This window comes from Amia ocellicauda, chromosome 7 (genome assembly GCF_036373705.1).
Source record: "Amia ocellicauda isolate fAmiCal2 chromosome 7, fAmiCal2.hap1, whole genome shotgun sequence".
NCBI classification, from domain to species: Eukaryota; Metazoa; Chordata; class Actinopteri; order Amiiformes; family Amiidae; genus Amia; species Amia ocellicauda.
The window spans coordinates 47,735,411-47,752,242 of record NC_089856.1 but is presented as its reverse complement, the minus strand read 5'-3'; the positions used below and the strand labels follow the sequence as shown (position 1 = coordinate 47,752,242).

At 52.2% G+C, this 16,832-nt stretch overlaps 1 protein-coding gene across 1 annotated transcript in view; it reads right to left on the bottom strand.

Moving 5' to 3' along the window:
• Positions 1 to 511: 511 nt before the first annotated feature.
• LOC136753720 (leucine-rich repeat neuronal protein 1) overlaps positions 512 to 16,832 on the bottom strand; it is a 16,658-nt gene continuing 337 nt past the window's right edge. The window contains exons 2-3 of the mRNA XM_066710053.1: positions 11,097 to 11,163; positions 512 to 5,295 (exon numbers count right to left, since the gene is read on the bottom strand). Coding sequence (XP_066566150.1) covers positions 2,973 to 5,222 — 2,250 coding nt within the window. The 5' untranslated portion in view covers positions 5,223 to 5,295; positions 11,097 to 11,163 and the 3' untranslated portion in view covers positions 512 to 2,972. The remainder of the gene's footprint in view (positions 5,296 to 11,096; positions 11,164 to 16,832) is intronic.

Below are 16,832 nucleotides of genomic sequence, written 5' to 3'. Positions count from 1 at the left end.
TCAACCAGCCCACCTAACTAAAAAAATGGTCTGGCCCGTCTGCCTGTGAAGTGGCTGATATCTGGGTTGGATTGCAGACCGGCAGACGCAGGGGGTCCCCCGGACCAGGGCTGAGGGCCACTGATGTGCAGTACCGCCCTCTTCCCTGTAAGCACACTCTGGTCTCTTGCTGACACACAGCTTTGTCACGCTGGCGGTACCGAAGGTCCACAGTGTCTCTGGCCGCAACTCAGTTCAGTTTTCAGCTGCCGATGACTGGAATGAGTTACAACAAATACTGAAACCGACGGCTTCCTTCCCATCCCTGCTGAAGCATGAACTGGAGGCTGTTCATTGATATCTGTGCTTGTTGACGTTCTGTCTCTGCCGTGTGTGTGCTGTGCTGGGCCGGGCAGTCATTGTAAATGAGAATAGGTTCTCAATGGACTAACCTGGCTCAATAAAGGTTAAATAAACACACAGACATTTACTGTAGGGAGAAGAGAGGAAACAAAGCACACAACGCACCCCAGACTTGTGGTTTTGAACTTTATTGTCTTTGTCTTCAAACAAATTATATTTCTGCTTACAGTGACATTGTGTATCATTTCCAAACTGACTTTATTTGAAATATACCGTCGTATCTGGGAGAGAGACAGACAGGCAGTGCACCTTCAGACAGCACTACAACCCAGCCATCGCTCATATGTAAATAAAATCCAGCAATGTGTTTTTTAGATTATCAAAAAATACCCTGCTATTCTTCCGACAGTGATAAAAGTGCATCTCTGCCGGGGCTAAGATAGTGTCTATTGTTAGCTTGACGTGTTTTAAAGTTGCGGTGCCCCGCAGTCTACTCACATTCAGCAACAATCATAAAGAAACAGGAGGGAGATGTGTGGGTGTGTGTGTCTGCAACAATCCCCAGGAAAAGATGCAGGCTTTCAAACTCGTTTGTAGTTTAACAAATTGAAAAAGATGTAAAATAAATATATATACTTCTCAACTTCACCAGCTGGGTTTTTATTAGCATGTGTGAGAATAGCTGGTACCAATGAATGCAGAGATACATCATCTGCCTTGAGTGTCTGGGGAGTGATGCTAGTCTGGAGTAAAACCGAGAGGAACAAAAAATGGTATGCGCTACGTTATATATAATACACACATATATAAAGCATGAGCTAATATGTAATGAAAGTATTAAAAGGGAAATCCTTATCCCTTGATATGTCATTTATAAATTTCTGTCAATTACAGTTGCAGTCTGTGGCTCTGGCCAGGCCGGCAGCTCTACACTGTCAATAAATCACCTCCAGGAGGGCACTGCACCTTTAACACAACCTGGGAAACACAATATATTTACATCTATATACACATATGTACAGTCCCAAAGGAAATGAAATGCAATTATAGAATCCACTAAAGTAATACAAAGTATACCGTCTATATCTTGAGTTAGAAAAATAGGCGATAGATTGAAAGACCTCGAGAGAAAGAGGGAGCGCGTGAGACAGAGATGAGTATCGGTCGTCGCGCTCGCAGTCTGGCTGAGTTTCTGCAGACGCTACACGGTCAGATGCCTGGACATGACAAGCTGACAAAGCCTCTGTCTCTGTGCGACTCGGGATCAGCTGCTGGGGCAACACACATTACAGCATCGAAGAGCAGATCTAGGGCTCCTGCCAGACGCTCTTCCTAGCGCTTTTACAGCCGTTTTCATCTCTTGTGCAGACATCCATCTACGGCATCTGCGGCACGGCCCAGCGATCGGACAGAAATAAATAAATAAATAAACCCACACGTGGAGACTCTCCCCATCCTGCAGGGGGCAGCGGTCTCCAGTAAAGGAGCTGGGGTCTCTTGTCAGGGGGCGTGGAGACTGTGGTCTCAGGGGGGAATTATAATTAACGCTTTCTGTAAGAATGTTGCTTCTGGTTAAAAATACACTTTGATGGTTCTTAATCATCCGTCCTGGGAAATGGTTTCTCTTTCGACGCTGCCTAGAACACATAAACAGTCTGATGACTTAGAGGGGTTACTGTAACGCAGTCATTATCCGATGATGCCAATTACCGTTTGAGTAAGAGCACTTTCTGTCGAGGGGGGAGACGGGCAGCGTGGTATTTTTAACCGCACCGCTGCTATTAGAGACCACAGTGTGATTAAAACACTTGCTCTCAGCTGGGTGGATTTCTCCCCCCGTCTCCTGCAAGACTCTGGTTTGTTGTGTCAGGGCCTCAGAGACGCGACACTCAGAGGCTAAATAAGCAAAGAAACCAAGTCATCCACCGACACGTGAGCCCAGCGTCCTGAGGACAGAAATCACAAACACACATAAATACTGACAGGCAATGGAAACTTGCCAACACACACACACACCACTCATACACACACACACTGTCTCTCTCACACACACACATTCACACACATACATACAGACACACTCTCACACTCTCTCTCACTCTCACACACACATACACAAACACACACACTCTCACATACTCTCTCACACACACACGCTCTCACACACACACACATACACAAACACACTCTCTCACACACACACGCTCTCACACACACACACAAACACACTCTCTCTCACACACACGCTCTCTCACACACTCACATACACAAACACACACACACTCTCACACTCTCACACACACACATACACAAACAGACTCTCTCTCACACACACTCTCACACACACACACACACTCTCACACACACACATACACACACACACACACACACACACTCACACTCTCTCCCACACACTCACTCTCACACACACACACACTCTCTCTCACACACACACTCTCACACTCTCTCTCACTCTCTCTCACACACTCATACCGCCAGCGCTATCGCCCCAGCAGACACTCCACCGGCTCCCCTCCAGTTCCTCTCCCTTCTCATCGTTTTTTATTTTATTGATTATTACTTATCAATTTATTTCCTCCCTGTCCTCCCCTGCCCCCCTGCCGCCCACACTACCACATGTATGTCTTGGACGTGTCTATCTGGGGGTTGTGCGTGTCCAGGGCGCACTCCTTCTCTTTCTCCGCCTCGCTCTCCCACAGGTTGATGAGCGGCGGGTAGAGCTCGTTCAGGGGGATGGAGGTGGCGTGCTGCATGTACTTCTTCAGCGAGTGGTGGCAGGCCTTCTGCCGCATGCGCCGGCCCATGTAGAACACCAGCAGGCCCATGATACAGATGGCGAACATGGAGCCCATGACGGCAGCCAGGGCCACGCTGGAGCGCTCCGGCACCATCTCCACTGCGAAGGCGGCCTCCTTTGTGGTGACGTTGATGCAGGAGCGCTGGCTGTGCTGCTCCGAGGGGGCCGACACGGTCAGGCACACCTCGTACTGCGTGGAGGGCAGCAGGTGGGTCAGGTTGTACTCCTGGATGTCCACCGGCACCTTGGCCGTGTAGCTGATCTGGGGGTTGTCAATCTTCACCGTGGCGGCCGCCCACTGGGGCTGGGGCACCGGGCGGCCGGAGGGGGCGCCGGATGCCGGGGGCTCCAGCCTCCACTCCAGCACCACGGAGCGCGAGTGCACCACCTTGGCCAGGATCACCAGGCCCCCCACTGTGGCGTTTCCCGGGCCCGGCTCCACAGCCGCGCCGCCGCCATCGCCCCCCTCGCCCCGGTCCACGCGCAGGGTGACGCTGCGGGTGTCGGCGCCCTCTGCGTTCCACGCCACGCAGGTGTACAGCCCTGCGTCCGCTGGCTCCACCGCCCGGATCTCCAGCGCGCCCAGCTCTTGCAGCCGGTGCCTCCGGCCGGGAGACAGGGGCGGGGGAGCGTCTGCCTCCGACGTGACCTTGTCCCCTGTGGGGGTGACCCAATAGAACTGGGGCGCTGGGTCGGCCATGGCCCAGCAGTCCAGCGTGAGGGGCTGCCCGGCCGACACGTTGAGCTGGGGGGGGAAAGCGTGCTGGGAGATGAGGGGCAGGCAGGAGTTGCTGCCGGGGCTCCAGGCGGCCGTGACCACGTCCTGCAGCGCGCGGCCGCTCAGGTGGGGGGGGGAGGCGCACAGGGTGATCTGGGTCTCCAGCAGCCGCAGGGTGGACTGGTTCCCCACCAGCGCCGCCCAAGTGGGCAGGCAGTCGCAGCGCAGTGGGTTGCTGTGCAGGCTCAGCTCGTCCAGGCTGGGGAAGGCGGCCAGCAGCTCTCGGGGCAGCAGGCTCAGGTCGTTGTTGCTGATCAGCAGGGTGCGCAGGGCAGCCAGGTCAAGGAAGGCGCTGCGGTCGATGTAGGACAGCCGGGGGTTGTTGCGGATCTCCAGCTTCGCCATCTCGGGCAGGTTGGCGAAGGCGCCCCTCTCGATGGCCACCAGCTCCTCCATGTTGTTCAGGCTCAGCTCTTCCAGGTGGAGGAAGTCCCGGAAGTCGCCCTCCTGCACACGGCCCACAGGGTTCTTGTTGAGGTCCAGGAACTTGAGGTTGGGCAGGACGCGCAGCGCCTCCTTGGGGACGGCGGGGAGCCGGTTGTCGAAGAAGGACAGACTCTCCAGGTAGTCCAGGCCCTCGAAGGCCCCGGCAGGGACGTCCCGCAGCCCCATGCCGGCCAGCACCAGGCTGTGCAGCTTGGACAGGGGGTGGAAGTTCCGGTCCTGCAGGTCCAGGATGGGGTTCTCCCCGATCATCAGGATCTCCAGGCTGGGCAGGGACTCGAACCAGCGGCTGTCGATGGAGACCAGTCGGTTGGAGTTGAGGTGCAGCCGCAGCAGGCTGCCCAGCCCGGCGAAGGCCTGCGGGCCAATGGTGGAGATCTGGTTGTGGTTGATGTAGAGCTCCTCCAGGCTGGCCAGGTCCTTCAGACCGAAGTCGGGCAGCTCCTTCACCTGGTTCTCCTCCAGGTAGAGCGTGATCAGCTGGCTCAGGTTGGACAGGCCGATGTCTCGCACGGTGGCGAAGTGGTTCTGGGACAGGTCCAGCTCGGTGAGGTTGACCAGGCTCTGCAGCTCTGCGCTCACGGCCGAGATGTTGTTGCTCTGCAGCAGCAGCACCTGGGTGTCGCCCGAGATGCCCCAGGGCACCCGGCTCAGCTGCAGCTCGTTGCAGTCCACCGTCTTGGCCTGGTGGTACACGGACTGTGGGGTGTACCAGGGCCGGGTCTCGCACACACACTGCGGCGGGCAGGATTCGCCGGTCGGGGAGGAGCGGCAGAGACACAGCGCCAGGGCGGCCGCCAGCAGCCACAGAGCCATCGCAGCTCCGCCCATGGTGCCCATTCTGGAACCGGAAGGCCGCTTTGGAACGCTCGCTTCTGCCTGAGGTGGGACAGCGGTGGGGGGCTCAGGGAATCTGCCGGGGGAAAGAGGAGAGATTACTGTAATGCAGTTTTTGTCCCCTTGTGCTCTCTGCGGAAATGGTAACTTCAGACGGCAAACCTAGTACTTCTCATGGCAGCTCAACAGGAACGCAGAGCTGGGGGCTGTACGGCGTCACGTGACACCACATCTGCTGTCATGTCTGTCAGTGTCATAGCGGTGCATCATTAAATGGCTGCACTCAGCAGAAAAAGACACAATAAGTCACTTGAAGGGCTGAATAAATAAATGTAAGGAATTAAACGAGAAGCAGGACAGCTTAATAGAGAAAAACCAAACAGTGGGAGCTCAATACACCGGTGGCCAGCGCTCCACTGTTTCGGTCTCTCCAGGTGTCGACGGGTTTATGGCGCACAGCACACCAGCAAACCCCCCCGAGTGCCAGGTGATTTATGGATCCAGGCAGGTAAACAAAGAAGCACTGAAACCATCGCATAAATCGTGTGGAGGTATGAAATTGTGAAGCGTAAATCACAGCGAACACTCGTTGGCAGTACAGAGAGTTTCTAGCAATAAGTAATGTATATATCGGTGTGCATATTTATTTTTCTTCATGTTCCTAAGCAATAGCACGGTCTGTGAATCAGACTGAGCTCTGTGAATCCATCTTCGGAAAGCCAGACGACAACAAGGCACCGATGCGTGATCGAAGCGTGACACTTTAAAGACAAGCGTCACGCATCACTCTGTCACCGGCTGGGCTGCTGCTTCATTGGAAACGTTCATGAGGTGACAGATGACGGATAGTCTGGTGCTGCTGGTGCCATGATGCCCGCTCACCACCAGAGCTCAGTGTTGTCCGGCAGCGCTGCTCGGCACATGGTGGCCAAGCCGGGGGTTTTGGGTCAGACAGGAGTGCTGTTTACAAACAAACAAACAAACAGTGAAACAGATACACCCAGGACACTGTTTTGAAATATAATGATAGTGAGACAGGCAGCGTTTCTCTTTCTGCTTTGGATATTTATTTTACTGGCACAAATCACCTCCTTCTACATCGGGGGAACTCCGCGGGCATGGGTCTAGCCACGTTAACCCCTTCCCTCACCTCGCACTGGAACCGGTAGCGGAGACGCCGCTGGATGAGATCCCGACAGGTGGCACTCGAAAGAATGCAATATCTCAGAGCATTGATCTTATTATTCCCCGTAGAGAATAATCCTGTTTCAATACATGGCTGTTTTTCTTCCTCCTCAGTCACATTGTGTCTCTTTCTGGTTACAACAAAACACAAAACCATTTAAAGCCCCACAGAGCTGACAGATCCGCAGTAATGTGCTTGGGGATTATCATCACATTTCACAGCATAAGGCTACAATGCAGAGTGTGGGGGGGCAGATTGCATGCACACACACACATTTATACGTGCGCCTATGTGTGTGTGTGTGTGTGTGAAAGCACAGTAATCTCTGAACATATATTATGCAATGTTTCTAGAAACACTGAAATAGAGAACATTGATTCAACAAATGTGCTGCAGGAGAATTAATCTGTAGGGATGCATGTGTGCATGTGTGTGTGTGTGCGTGTGTGTGTGACAGCACTCAGTAGGTGGCAGGCCCCAGGAGGGTGGCAGATAAAGCTTTAGCCCCCATCCCATAAATGCTATTACTCCATAATCCTACTTTCACCGGCACGCCTGCTCACCACAGAGACCGGGGTTGGGGGGATCTGTGCTGGTGCTCTGCCCCGGCCCGTGTCTCTGGGCCACCCCACCGTCCCCTCACACAGCTGCGGCGCTGGTCCCACCGTCGGGCTCACCTCGGGGCTGTCCCACAAGGCCGTGCTGCTTGTGCTGGGACTGCGTTTTTCACCTTGGCTGAATTCTTTCCAATTCATAAGATCAGCGCTCAGCACAGCGGAGCAGAGATCCTCTCTCTCTCGCTCTCTCTCTCTCTCTCTCAGCCCAGAGCTGCCATCGTATCCGTCACACGCACACTATCGACACCGGGGAGGATTGCGTGGCACACTGAGGGTATATCGCCAAAACTAAACGAAGTAATAAGGAATAACTCGTTCAAGAACATGCGTGTGTCCCCTTCTGTTATTCATACAAGGTCTTGCGTTTCTTCTGCTCCAGTCGACATGTATTAGCGTTCGAATGACTGTGTGTCTGGGTTGTTTGTTCAGGAGGTTAAAGGAAACACAATCAGCACCACATGGGCAATAACACCACTTAACCACGGGCAATTATGCTCGCTTGACCCCACGGCCGCGGCGCTGCACTGAATTTCCCATCGGATTCTCATTGAATTGACTGCAGTTGGTAATTAATGACATAACAAGTTCTTTGCTCTTTTATATATTGTGTAAGGACTGCGAGTTGCTCTTGATGAGGGCAGCGTCTAATAAATAATAACGATTACAGAAGTGTCTCATTAGCCTCGTACGAGCCCGGCACAGCGCGGGGAAACGGACTGAAATGCAGATTAACCCTGAGACGCATGGTCTGAAATAATGCACTGTGTTTGTGTTGCTTTGTTTTGTGCGTCTTCAAACCGAGGCTTCAAACCCTCCTTAGGATTTTGTTTGTTTGTTTGGTGTTTATTCCCTTGCCTGAGAAACATAAAGACAGAATCCTAAAATACCAAAACACAGAACCAGAAGTCAAGGACCACGGGCCCTCCGGACACAAAACGCTTTTGTACACAGCGAGGGGGCCACAGCGCTCACAGCATCAGGGCGGCCCGCGGGACAGGGGCAGGACCGAGAATAGAGAGCCAGACAGCTCCTGGCACTGGCATCAAAGAAGTATTATAAAAGAGAGAGAGAGAGGGAGGAGAGAAGAGTATAGAGTATAGTACAGAGGCAGCCAGCCGTCCTACATGGCCCTGAAACTGAGACGGACGAATGAACTGACACACACAGACTCACACAGACTCACACAATCCCCCCGCCCCCTGCCCTCTACCCCCGCTCCCCGTCTCCGCGGTCCGCTCTGCACCAGGCTGCCGGAGAGTGTGACAGTCCCGCCACGCTTGTCTGGTCTCGTTAGCACACGGGCACAGACGGGCCCCGGGGGTCTTCTCCGCAGCAGGAAACGGGGCCACCTTGCCAGGCTGCCATGGCAACCGCAGAGAAAGCCGGGACCGGCCCCTGGCGCAGAGAGCGGAGGGGCACGCCTCCCAGCCCGGCTCCACACACAGCCGCGTGTGTGTGTATTGTACAGTGTGTGAACATGTATATATATGTGTGGTGTATAAAATATGTGTGTATATATATGTTAAGATATAATATATATATTTCAATGGGACGTGCATTTAAAAGTCATGCATTACACGGCCGAGGAAGATCTAATTATTATTACAAATACTTCGTCTTTCTTTCTCTCTCAATTATACTGTACTGTACTGTATTCTATTGTGCTGTATTCTGTCGTGCTGTACTGTATTGTGCTGTTTTCTGTCGTGCTGTACTGAACACCACCACACTTCAGCACAACAGATCGAGTGGCCTTTGGATGAGACGCAGGGGTCCTCAGCCTGCTGGGGGATATAAATATGCCTGGCGCTCTAGCGCACTGGCACAGCACTGCTGGCTGTGGATAACGGCACTCAGCTGGCTCCTCCTGCGGGGTGGTTTACTGCGGGACTCGGCCGGACAGATGGGTCTCGGGCCGAATTAAGGATCAAAATCAAAGGTGTGTGTTGGGTTTTTTGGTTGTCCGTTTGTTTTTGTTGCTGGTTTCTCCGTCTCAGTCCTCCCAGCAGGGGATGCCACCCTGCACTCCACACTTGAGCGCTGTGAGGAAGCGGGCCTTCAGACCCGGCCGAGAGTTACGCAGCCCACAAGGACTCGGCCCACGAGGTTGAATGAAACGGTTTGTCTTGGCCGTGGGTATCAAACTACAGCATGAGTAATAACAACGATGAATGAAGCCAGGGGGACGGGTGGACAGTCCGTTTCCTGTCTGAACCCTTCGGGAACGCAGTGTAGTTTTACACACCGACATGTCAGAGTGACCCACACTGCCCGGCCCGCCCCCCCACCTCACGCATGTTCAGACAAGCCCAGGCGCCCCGTTGTCCCCGGCGCTGCTATATGACCCTCCTGCAGCTCCAACCGCACAGAGAAAAGACAGGAAACCAACGGAACGATGACAACAATGACAACGACGAGGACGACACACAGACATGATCCGCTCAAAGCCATGAAAGGGGATGAAATGATGTGCGTTGTGCGGCACGCTAAGAGGAGCCCGGGCCGTCTCCCTCCTCAGTGGCCTGTCTGAGTTGAAGCACATGCACACGCACACTCACACGCGTACGCACACCTCCCATGTCCCCCTGCCCTCCGGCATGTTGTCCGTGTCACCCTGGGTCCTGTAACCCTGGCAACCGAGAGCTCTCTCTCTCTCTCTCTGTCACTGTGTCTGCATCTCCCCTCTCTCTGTGCTTTTCTGTTCTCTCCGGTCTCGCCCCCTCCACTCTCTCTCTCTCACATGGACCTTTCCCTCTCTCTCTCTCTCTCCACTCTGAGATATTTCAGTCCTCCACATCCAATATGCATGGTGAGCTGCTCGGTGCCATCCCCTCTTCGCATGCCTGTGGCCCCTCCACAGAGGGCCAGACCCTCTCAGCCTCCTGTCCCCATCACTCTCGTCTTCCTGGCCGACAGGGGGCTCCTTCCCCATCCCCCGGGACCCTCCAGAAAACATTTCATCACTTCTGTTTTTTTCCTGATGCACTCTTTGAGAGTGACTGCCGGCCGGCCTACCACCACAACACAAAAGTGCACAGACGCACACCACACGGCCAGGAGCCTGCACACGCAAACCACCCCAACTACACACCACCACCCACGAGCACAAATACTAAAAACTACTTTTCAATCCCTCTCTAATAGAACAGACACTATTATCGTTCGGGATGACGCTCCGTCAGGGTCCCGTTTCACACAGAAACACAAATCAAACTAATCTGTAATCCATAGTTCTTACACCAGCAGCTGCCGGAGAAATCACTTATTTTTTTACATCCTTTTTCCACTCTCTTTCATCAAAAACGCTTTCCTTCTCGTCTGCCTTCGAGCGCTATGAATTGTTTATGAGGGGTAATGCTCGAGCTGGGCCCGTTTCCTCGGCACACACACTCAGTACAGCCGGGCTCTGCTCCCTCCCTGGGCCTGCTTCAATCAGCGGAAGAAAAGGAACAACGAAGACAGAATGACTATGTCTTCCTTTTGCAGAAACACAGGGAAGTTAAAGATCTAAACTGGAGGCGAGGGACTCTTCAATCCCGCTCCGGAGGGATCCAATCTGAGGATGATGTCATTTTTCCTCTCGGGCAAAATCGAAACAGGCGAAAACATACTGCCAAGAGCGTGCGAGAGTTACAAACGCAGGCCCCTGGTTTGTGAACACGCAGGAACGCCGGATTGGTGTGTGTGTAGCGTGTGTGCGGTAAGAGACACACTTCAGCCAAGCCGGCACGGACAGTCCAGACGTGCACAAGGCGTACAGAGGGAAGTGCCATCGAACAGAAACAAGACACAGGCGAGGGAATCGGGAAAACACGCAATAAAGCACTCCCGCCTCATTAGAAAAGCCGACACGGACAGACACGAGCCCACGCACGCACGCAGATAAAACATAAATAAATGAGGGAAAAAGCTCCGACAGATGGTTGCTTCCCTGGCTCCTCATTAGAGAGTCTAAGCCCCCCACCGCAGTTCCGCTTCCTGAGCACCGAGCCCCCCTGCCCCGCTGCACTGCCGGCAGAGGGATTACAGGGACAGATGTTCACCGGTACCAAAACCGAGCCGCGGATTTCGTACCTTCAATCGGAACCGCCTGGACCCTCCACTGGACTCGATTTAATCTGCCTCTGCTTCACTCCGGGGTCTTAGAGAGAGAGAGAGAGAGAGAGAGAGAGAGAGAAAGGGAGAGGGAGAGAGGTTACATCATTTCTATTTAATTTCTATCTGCTTCTAAATCCCTGATCTGTTTTTACATAATACTCAGGTGTGCGTTGATTTTTATTTGTGTATTTGATTGTCACTGTTGACCAAAGCAGAATATTCTGCCTCCCATCACCTGACATGACCTGTACGACTTCGAAGCGGAAATCTAGCTTCTGTAACTTAAACATTTTCCGGATGTGTTCGTCGGTGTGGTTCCTTTATAATCACACCCATGGCACGCCTCAGACTCGGATCCTTGGCATTCACTCCGGTCGCAGTAAGACAAGTCACTATCGGCCCACACAGGCAAGACTCTCGGCAGGAGAGCCTCCGGGCTTAACAAGCAATTTAGTCGGTACAGCAAGCAATTTATTTTATTTTTTAACACGTCTGGTTTTCAAAAAAGTACCATCAGCGATAATGAGCTAACGAACTTCCAAAGGAACAAGCATTTAGGTTTAATTGGGTTTCTGTTTTTCTTCTCGTCGTGTTTTCTTGCCGAGCCAGTTTGGCAAAAGAAAGTCAGTATTTATTGACCAGGAAGCTGGTAGTTACTGGTTCATTAGGAGGTGCAACTGGGTTCTGCCACCTTCCCAGTGAGAACATTCCCACCCACTGGGGTCGTCTGGGGCCTTTGTCAATCTTGACGAAGAAGACAGCGACACAGGGGTCTCCCGAGGGGCTCAAAAAGCCTCGGCTCTGAGCGCTACAGTACAGAGTTTGCCGGTGTGACCCCGGGCTGCATTTGAACTCAATCCCGGCTCACACGTTCTACCCCTCAGAGGCTCTTGAACCCAAGCGTGTGCCTTGCGGATTACTTGCACTAGGCTTTTGGAGGAACTAAAGCTTCCTCCCTTCACCCCACACACACAAACATACACTGAGTTGAACGGACATCGGAGAGGAAGTGGGACACCGACACCCCTACTGTGAAAGTGCAGAGCCGGAGAAAATGTCGCGCGCGGGTTTTCACTCTTAGAAAGCAGCGCCGTGGGTTATTTTCTGTCCGTCTGTAGACTGATCCCCTGCTCTTGGGCGTCACTGTGTGAAGCTTTACAGGACCAGGGGACATCTGTCAGAGCAGCGGCGGGCGGAGGGACTCAAGGCTTTTAAAGTTTCCTGTGATCCCCAGGCTGTCAGGATACCTGCTGAACCACATCAGGCTCGAGAACCTCAGCTCCAACACTGCGCTCGCTCCTGCAGAATTAAACAGCCTCTCTCTGCCCCTGCAGGCCACTCGGGATATAAGACACACAGACACACAGACACACACATCTAATCCTCGCTTTGCATGCCATTTGAGATCGGGCCATTAGCAACACGATAATAAAGTTATTATTATCTCAAGATGCAGAGCGGGGTAACGATCCCGTCTCCTGGACAGGTTTTTATTTAGTGTACGACATGGGGGCCCACGAGTGCGTGTGCTGCGGACCAAAGGACACGACATTCAATCACAATGAGCGAAACTGCGCCATTACGAGAAAAGCACCTCTGTGGGGCCCGTGTCTCTGGCCTCTGGGCTGACCGCTTTGGTGACCGTCTGCATGTGACTTTAATCACGTGATCACCGACAGCCCTCTAACGAAAACTGCACTTTTTTTCCTTGTTTCTCATCATCCGGGCTCCGAGATCAGCGGCCACTCCTTCACCCCCTCCAACAGAACTATCCACCGGCCGGCTGTGCCAGCTCCTCACCGACTCAACCGTGCCGCTGGCAGAGGAACCGAGGAGGCCGGTCCCCAATCCCGGCACGCACACATCACCCCATATTTCCAGCTGTGTTGGAACTCATTCAAGTTTCATGGCCCTTTTATTAATTATTAACAACAGATTTTATTTATTTATTCTTCCCAGGGAAGCTGTTAATTGGCCGGAGCCGCACGCTGTTCCTGTTCAAGCTCGGCCCGGTCCGCAGTGCACAGACAACACCTGGAGTACACGGCGGGCGTCCCGGTGTCGGGGGTCGGCTCTTTAAGACCTTAAGTGCTGTTTTTATTTGTCAATGGGAAAAGGAGGTGGAGAGAGAGAGAGACAGAGCTGTGAGAACCAATCAGAGCTTGTCCAAATCATTAAAGGTGCAGAGTTTCACCCAGTATGCAGGTTGGTTCCTCCGCCTCCGCTGTCCCGGTTCAGTCACATCACGTACTCGGCACAGACACCCTGTCACCGTGTGCCCAAAACCCCACACCGGCTCTAGTCTGACACCAGTGGAAGAGGGGTGGGAATCAGCCTAAAAACAACCGGTTTCCTGTCATTTCCAGGAGTTGCCTACAAGGTCACAGCAGTGGGAGAGTGGAGTGGTACCAAACTGGCCCAATACCGGCTGAGCTCGTATATCGGTTATAAATGTGTCTTTATGTATTGCCGATTGTCTGCCAGCCAGTATAATCTCTCAGACCTGCGTGTTTCAGCAGCGGCCGCCTGGTCTCGCGTCTCTCGGCTCATTCTGCAGGGCAGCTGTCAGTGACGATCACGCTCTCGCTCGGTGGCAGCGCGGGCGACGCTGACAGCTCCTTCGCCCGGTACCCGCCGGCTGAACATCTGAGCTCCTGCGTCCTGCTGCGTGCGGCGGCGGACAGGGAGGCGCGCGTTCCTGAGGCGTGCCGTTTCCTAGAAGACCATGCGTTTTTTCTTTTTTTTTGTTTGACGTTTGCATGTCCCAAAACTCCCAGGTTCTTCGGCGCCGCCCACCTCACAGACAGACACGTCTGCCCACAGTTGGACAGAGATGCAGAGAAGCCATGAAACAAGTGAATACAATTCAGCTGCTAATAATCACCTTTTCATTACTATGACTGCGATGATGATGAAGAGTAGCATATCCTAGGTTATGAAAGCGTGTGTTTTTTGAGTAAGTAGACACCATTAAAACGCATTGATTTACAGGAGAGAGAAAGAGAAAAGAAATTGCTCTGCCCAAGGACACACTTTGCAGCGCTTTCATGTGCTTTTGTTCGGGGACACAACAGGGTCCGACGCACTCTCCTCCCACGGACACTCTGCTCTGAATGCTAAACTCTGGCTGCACATCATTTATTGCCACTAAAATGAATGCATAATGAATCTTCTCTCTCTCTCTCTCTCTGCCCTGCACTGCATCCGCACTCTGTGTTCCTCTGAGCTCAGGTACTTTGCTCACCAGGTAAAGGCGACTTCACGCTCAGCACACCCCAGCTCTCACTCCCGTGCCTGGACTTACTGTCCATGGGGTTTCAGAAGAAAAACGCATACAGAATCATCACCGGCCACGTAGGTGTGCGACAGAAACGGAGGATGGAACAGCCGACATTCATATTCTGCTCGATTTGTTTAAAAAGCGCACCTTAAAGGAGTATGCGACTCAAATGACCAGGACAGCGTAATAATCTGTCACACGTATCACCGGACTACCCCAACCGCCGGCCTTCCTGCAGCCGCGAGGAAATTAATAGGCAATCAGCGAGGAGGCGTGAGTGCGGACCACGGCCCGCGTGTCAGCCCGGCTTAATTAATCCCGTCTGGCCAGGAGTGGGACGCGAGAGAGCTGGCATTTCTGTGCAGAAATAATTTTTCACAGATCTACCTACACAGTCTATTTCGGGGGCCGTTTTGTCCTCTGTAGATCAGCGTCCAAATCCACAGAACAGAAGAATAAAGCACTTCATTTTCAAAAAGCACGATTCTCTTAGCCAACCAGCGGCGGTGGTGGCCAGGTCTGTAATCAGCGAGTGCGTCGGCCGTCCAGAGCGGTGGCTGTCCGGCCCGGATCGGCCTGTTTGTTTCTACTCCAGTGGTGCTCCAATTTACTTAATTGAACTAATTAATCTGCTTAATCCATGATTTTGCTGTTTAAATGGTCAACGTCAAGGGTCTTATGTCCTCTCAGAGCTGGAACAAAAACAAGCAGAACACAGTACCCTCTCCGAAACAGCGGTCTGCCCACCCCTGACCGTCCATTTTACCTCTTAAGTGTGACGACTGACACGGTAAGGTGGGACACTGTGATGTCATGGCCCATCGATGACCTCACAGACACCGCACTTGTTATCACACCCCGTCACAGACACAAGAAGAGACTATTCCATTTAGTAATTTTGTAAACTCTTCCCATTTTACAGTTGGGTCAATAAAAGGCTGATAAGTTCTCTTTAGACAATCAACAATCTTTTTAAAGATCACTTTTCTTCTCCTAACGTCAGCACCTTAAACTTTCTATATGTTTGAACATGTTTTCCTCTTCCAGTGAAACGCTTGGAATATAAATATGGTCTAAATATACTCCCCCCACGTCAGGGTCCGACTGCAGATTGAAACTGGAAACCCAGAAATCAGCCTTTGACACAACACGGAAGTCTAGAACACAGAACCTAGAACACAGACCGGCGGCAGAACTGTTCTCCTGGGCCGAGTGAGGAACAACCCAGCTCTGTGATGGTTTTTGTACTTGATGAACAGCAGTTAAGCGTGCACAAAGGGGTTTTTCCTCATAATGCCTAACTGGAATCACTCTGACAGATTCGATCATCAACGAACACGAGGTCCCCTCTTCGCACGAACTCAGTTTGCCGTTCACAAGAGCGTTTCGAAGCGCGATTAATGTTGTATCATAGACAATGGTGGTTCTGCCAAAGCCTGCGTGTCGGACGCCTTTTGTGATATACTCCACCTCTGTGCCACAACGCAGGGAGCGTGTTACTGGAGCGTGACGTACTGACCCGGATCAACACGGATCCCGTTTCATCAAGTCAAGACATTTGGTTCAGTTTGCTTTGAATTTGCATCAGCATGATGACCTTAAAACCCGACAGAGGTGTGAGGTGAGCACTGCTACACTAGCTTCATAAGGTCCTCCACCTCAGCCATTGCAGTGAAAGCAGACATGCACACTACATACCTTTCCACAGTTCATCTTAACTCTCAAAACCTGTCTTTTTCCTCTTGCTTAAGTGGCCTTGGTGCTCCTCATTTGGAGGAGCTTCATATCAGGGTTAATGCGTCTCATAATGCACTTATTTACCAGTTATTGATCATTTATAACGCATTTATAGACATACGCCTTGATACCAGGTGTGTACTCATATTACACTTAAAGAAAAAACACAATAAACATATCAATACATAGACATCTTTCCAAAATAATGACAAAGCTTTTTCCTTAGTCGCCCCTTGGTGTCAAATGCACCCTTAGACTTCAAACTGAATGGGAGCCGGTTTCACACCTGGCGGTCCTGCTCCACTTCTCAGCCTTTAAACCTGCTTTCCTGCACCGCGTTTTCATCCCATTTCATCATGCAATTCGTCACGTTTCACTTAATAATTCAATGCTTGTTTTTTTATTTATGTAGCGTTTTCTGAGTGTGTGTGTGTGTGTCTGCTATGGCACACACGGCATCAAAACCAAATAAATAAACGAATAAATGAAGAGCATCCTCTCTTAATCAGGTTGGAAAATCTGCCCGGACAGATTCATAGCGTCACCTCTTAGGATGAATGAGATGCTAAGCCTGGACGATGCCCTGACCAGGTCAGCTGCCCCCACAGGACGCAATCGCGCAAAGTTAGCCCGGCAGTGTTGCACTGATAATGTCGTCCGTGTTAGCTGGGCTGGGGCTGCCAACTAGTTTGCGT